Genomic DNA, 6000 nt, shown 5'->3' on the forward strand with positions numbered 1-6000 from the left:
TGTGTGGCTCCACACGGTGCCCAGCTTCCCTATGGTTAGGAACCAGGTGTCCTCCTCAAGTGTGGGTGGGAAAGCCTGGCTGGCTGACTGCAGCTCCCTTTGTCTCCCGGTCCTCCTCTCTTGGCAGAGTTCTTCATTGATGGGCTGGGGAGCCTGTTGGTGGGCTCGTGCCCAGAGGTGACTGTACAGCATCAGTCACGGTCACCGGAAAAGGATCCAGAGATGGCGGCCATGGAGGAGTCTTACAGCAAATACCGGGTCAACACCAACGCGCAGGTCCAGTTCAAGCTCGCTCTCCACTACTTCAAGAACCATCTTCAGTGTTCCACTTAAAGACGCAAGGAACCAGATATTTAATAAACAAAATGGATTGGCTGTGGGCAACAAAAATTGTAGGACTGGCCCATAAGGACACCAAAGAGAGCTGGAGTGAGGAGATATGGATAGCTCAGTCATTCAGTTCAGAGGCATTAGAAATGGGTCTTCCCTGGTCAGGGCAGGGGAGATGACCTAACGGTTAATGAGCACGGGATGCCCTCCCTTGCATGAAGTGCCTGCACAGAGAACCACTCACTTCACTCATCTGAGCCTCGTGATGAGGGAGATGTTGATTGGTACCCCCCATCAAGGGATGCTAGAGGCATCGGGATGGCTCAGTGGGTGGAGTACTTGCTGCTGAGACCGACAACCTGAGTTTGATTCCTTGAGACCCACATGGCGGAAGGGGAGAAATGACTCTGACATGATTGTCCACTGACCTCCATGGTCATGTGACCCACCCCCTTCCCACATACCATAAATAAATGTAAAAATAAAAGTGGATAACAGCATACACCTTTAATGACAGCACTCGGGGTTGAGTTTGTATCCGTGACTCCTGTTACCACGAAGGGTTGTATGGATGTCTAGGGTCTGGACAGCCACCTGAGACCATGTTGATGTTCAAGGGCCTGTGTTGTCACAGGGGCCATGGCAACATCTGGGCCCAAGTTACTGGGGCAGCTGGTGTGTCTGTGATGGTGTCCATGGCCCTTGTTCCCACAGGGGGTTATAGGAACCATGCGTGTCAAAATCCAAGGGCCAGGTTGAGCTGGCGCTGCCCCTCACTGACCCTGCAGAAGAACTGACCTGCCCCTCCCTGGACACTGCAGCAGGAGGGTTGGCCCTGCCCCACCCCTCATCATGTGCTGACCAGGATAACGTAGGCCTAGGAGAGCTGGTCATGCCCTTTGCCTGAGGTGGGCAGTCCCAGAGGCCCAGGCCAACCTGCTCAGCTATCATCCAGACCTACCCTAAGATCCCATCTATGGCGTGAAGGGACTGGTCCTGTGGAATCGCCATGACTTGGGGGCAACAGCAGAATATCCATGAGGAGTTCCAGTGAGGGTCCAGTGATGAGGGTGTGCCAGAGGCAACGAATATTTTGTGGGTGGGGCTGACTGGACAAAAGGGTATATGCTGCCTGACACACCGAAGCACCCACTGGGATGAATGAAGATGTGTTGGAAAGAGGAGGAGCCATGTAGGCTTTCATGTTTTGTTTTTAATTCGTCTGGAGGGGTTCTGAGGGAGTGTTGTCGGGTGGGGGAAGGCTATGGAGGGATGAGGAGGTAAATGGGATTAGGGTGCATGATATGAAATTTCCAAAGAATCAATAAAAACATTGTTCTGTATATATAGAGAAAACTGATCTGAAAAGTTCTTTAGAAATCAGCCGTAAAGGCAGACACAGCCACACACTCGCATCACCCCATGCTCAGGTGAAACTTAACCTGAGCCATTTCTGGTACATTCCTATGTCAGATGAAAACAAAATTCAGCTAACACGATGGTGGGCATCGCTCCATAGACAAAGGAACTTTACTACACTGTCATTGTGCTCTGGCCTTTGGTTTCAGAATGCTAAGTTGCAATCATTTAATTTTTCAAAAAGTTGAATTAAAATAATGTTATACAAAGCCAGGTGTTTTGGTGCACAGTTGTAATCCCAGAACTCAAGAGGGGGAGGTAAGAGGCTTAAGGCCAGCCTGGGCTATGTGAAAGCCTGTCTTTGAATGAATGAGTGAATGAATGAATGAATAGGGGGCTAGAGAGATAGCTCAGTGCTTAAGAGTGATTCCTGCTCTTGCAGAGGACCTCGGTTTGGTTCCCAGCACCACGTGAATACTCACGACTGTCTGTAACTCAAGTAACTCCAGTTCCAGGGGATTGGACACCTCTTCTGCACACACATGGGGCACATGCATACACTCGGGCACACGTACGCACACAAGACAAAAAGAACTTAAATAAGTGATTGGATGACTAAACGCACAGATGTCAACCAAAGTTATTCGGATCTTATGTTGTTGAGATGGCCTGGCCTAGAACTCACTCTGTAGGTCATGGCAATCCTTCTGCCTCCACCTGTCAGTGCTGCAGCATCAGGTGGGAGGCACCATTTCTGACTTGATTTTAAGCTTTGAAACCTTGACTTTAAAATATGATACTTGTTTATTATAATTTCTGTATTTTTATTTTAATGGAATATTAAAACAAATGTGAAATATTATTGAATATTCTAGAATAAAAATAACTTCTAAATCATGAAGTATAATGCTAATTTTAAAATTTACATTTACTCTAATTTATCCTTGAGTCAAATTTTCGACACTCTGAACACACTTTTTTTTTTTTTTACTTCCTGAGGTGATTATTGCTCAGGGTTGGTCCATAGAAAACCAAACATCAAAGGGGAGGATGAAAGGGGCAAGGGGCAGGGGCAGGGGGTGGGATACACCCTGGTGCTGTTTTTTTTTTTTTTTCGAGACAGGGTTTCTCTGTGGCTTTGGAGCCTGTCCTGGAACTAGCTCTGTAGACCACAGAGATCCGCCTGCCTCTGCCTCCCGAGTGCTGGGGTTAAAGGCATGCGCCACCATTGCCCGGCCTGGTGCTGGCTTTTAATCCCAGCCTTGAATTTACAGATTACCAGCTAGGTGAATAGAGTGAGCACTTTTTTTTTCCCCCCAAACAAAACCAAAACAGAAACTGGACTGGGGAAATGGGAAGCTAAAGTGTTTACTACCCAAGCATGGGAATTTGAGATTACCAGCATGCAAAGCAAGGCATGGCTGGTGGTCTGCAACCCCAGGCAAGCTCGCAGCAACTGTAACAGCCTCCATTTTGATGGGTTATCACCGGCATGCTCAAATCTCTTCTTCAAGATCTAGAACCATCTCTCCAGGAGAGAGAAACAGTCAAGACTGCGACAAGCCCCAACATTGTACAGTAATTGCTCAGCCATCTTTTCAAGAGCAACTTATCAGAAACAAGGGATCTGGTAAGGGCTAAACCACAACTGCTTTGTGAAGAAAGTGGCTGTCCTTTGCTGTACATTTTCACTGTAGCTAACTCCCTTTCTGTTACATATTTGGGAATAAATTCCCCAGTTCAGAACAGTTTTCCACTGCCAGGCCTTCATTCCTCTCTCCTGGGTAAGCACAGAGATCTGCCTTCCTGCAACTATCTTTTTCAGCTGGCATTTGGTCGGTGCTTAGGGTCCAGGCATAGAGCATCTCATTTAAGATATTCACAGATCTCCAAGGAGGCAGAGTTACTACCTGCCCAAGCTGCTGCTCTGGTTTTACCCCACGACGCCCACAATCAGAACAATCAGAATGGCTGATAGCAGCAAACCCTGGAGCTGATAATTAGAGGCCTGGGTTCCTTCTTTGTTTCTACTGCCTAAAGCAAAACTCCAGACCTAGGCCCATAGAAACTGCAGCACCTGGCTACCTGCTATCTGATCAAGAGCCATCAGCTTCTCCCTGACTGTTTAAGTAGATTGCCTGGTTACCTAGTAGCTTCTGTGTATGCTGGGGAAAAAGATGTGGAATGCTGATTTAAACAATCCATGCCCTATTCATAATTTTACTGAAAATAAACATTTTAGCTCTTTACTACCACCTAAAAATGTACCATGGCACATTAACCTTCCCCTCTAGAATTCCCTGATGATTGTTAATTCCTTTTTCCTTCTTTTTTCTTCTCTCTCTCTCTTGAGATAGGGTTTCATTGTTTAGTTCTGTCTATTCTGGAACTTGCTTTGTAGACCAGGCTGTCCTGTGTGAGTCAGAAACCTTTGGTGGGGGGCAGGGATCAGGTCTCTATGTAGCCCTAGCTGTCCTGGAACTCACAGAGATCATCCTGCCAGTGCTCCCAGAGAACTGAGATTAAAGGCCTGCGCCACCATGTCCAGCTCATAGGGCCTTTGTAAAAACAAAATAAGCAGGAAAACTGAGGTCCAGAATGCCTGGGGTTCAGGCTCAACCTTGAAGGAAGGTAACCCCTAAAAGGCTCAAAGTAGGATTGATTTATTTCTCAAAAAGGACAGTCTTTGGTGTTTCTTCTGATAATATTCAAGAGTTAAAACTTTTTTCCATTTACTTATTTTTTAAAGACAGGGCTTCTCTGTGTAGCCTTGGCTGCCCTGAAACTGCCCCTGTAGACCAGGCTGGCCTCCAATTCAGAGATCTGCCTGTCTCTGCCTCCCAAGTGCTAGGATTAAAGGCGTGTGCCACCACCACCCAGCTAGAAAAGTTCTTATGCATTCACTCCTCAGAGACAAGCTGTCAAACTGTCACCAAAAGAGCTTTTTGGACTTGGGCTAACCATGATCTTGATGACATGCAGGGGTAAAGAAAACCATACATTATATCGAAGAGGTACTTAGCAGGGTAGTGGATAACTCACAGCACTACCAGTGGGTGGACAAAACAGTCACAGGAAGGTCGTCAAGACGCCAGCAAGGCCAGTTTGCTCGGCATGTCACTTGGGGAGCCAGTGGACACAGCATGGTGCCTTACTGCTCTGAGGTCCATGTCTGTCACGGACACTGCCAGAATTGGATCCAATTCTAAAGTCTCTGCTTTGTGTGTCTGTCTCTGGATCCTAAGTCCATCTGGCCAAGCTAAAGACAGACAGATGGACAGACAGACAGACACATCCTGAGCCTGAAGAATAAGTGCATCTGCCTTGGGGTACAGTTCAGCTGTCACTGACTTACAAAACACTGGATTCCTTAAGAAAGTAAGACATAGCCGGGCGGTGGTGGTGCAAGCCTTTAATCCCAGCACTCGGGAGGCAGAGGCAGGCGGATCTCTGTGAGTTCGAGGCCAGCCTGGTCTACAAGAGCTAGTTCCAGGACAGGAACCAAAAAGCTACAGAGAAACCCTGTCTCGAAAAACGCCCCCCCCCCAAAAAAAGACATAAAAAATAAATAAATAAAAAGAAAATAAGGCATGCCCATTATAGTGTGAATAAATCTGAAATTAACTAAAATCCAAAAAAGGAGGGTACACGTGTGAGGGATTTTTGCTAAATCTGAAGTAGGAAGGTCCACTTCTAATCCAGGTCTTGATGTGTGAAGACGCGCCTTTAATCCGGACCACACCTTCTGCTGGAAGCTTCTGCTCACTAAAGCTTACCTGGCTACAGGTCCTGCGGAGTGCCAGATCTGGCACCATTCCCCAGGAGTTCAGCTAGTGACCTGGTGGCAGGTGGACTACATTGGATCACACGTACCAGAGCAGATACTTACTTGGTTATGGGTTTGCCTTTCCTGCATGCAATGCTTCTGTCAACACCACCATGCATGACTTACAGAGTGCCTTATCCACGGTCATGGTATTCCACACAGTATTGCTTCTGACCAATGAACTCATTTCACGGCCAGCCGTTGTTGGAGTAGCTGCACCGAAGCCTCAAGGCAGTCTATAAATCCCCTTTACATACATTATATACGTTGTTGGTCTAGAGGACCCTGACTGATTGCACTAGTGTGTAACTCTTCTGTTTACACATACATGGATGGCATCTTATGTATTTGTTTCGCTTGCCTTTTGTCTCAATACAAGTTAGCAGTGTGTGTGTGTGTGTGTGTCCATCAAGGCCAGCAGAGTAATAATTCACAGGAGGCAAGAAGGTAGTACAATTTAACACAACTCAGTAACCAGTTCAAGC

The 6000-nt window shown here is 47.0% G+C and overlaps 1 protein-coding gene across 2 annotated transcripts in view; it reads left to right on the forward strand.

The window, feature by feature from the left end:
* B4galnt2 (beta-1,4-N-acetyl-galactosaminyltransferase 2) overlaps positions 1–1745 on the forward strand; it is a 43096-nt gene extending 41351 nt beyond the window's left edge. For both annotated transcript variants that reach the window (XM_041664889.1, XM_041664890.1), the window contains exon 11: positions 128–1745. In XM_041664889.1, the coding sequence (XP_041520823.1) occupies positions 128–333 (206 nt within the window). In that variant the 3' untranslated portion in view covers positions 334–1745. The remainder of the gene's footprint in view (positions 1–127) is intronic.
* Positions 1746–6000: the final 4255 nt, after the last annotated feature.

This window comes from Microtus oregoni, unplaced genomic scaffold (genome assembly GCF_018167655.1).
Source record: "Microtus oregoni isolate MIOR12 unplaced genomic scaffold, Mior012 000015F_ref0000493, whole genome shotgun sequence".
NCBI classification, from domain to species: domain Eukaryota; kingdom Metazoa; phylum Chordata; class Mammalia; order Rodentia; family Cricetidae; genus Microtus; species Microtus oregoni.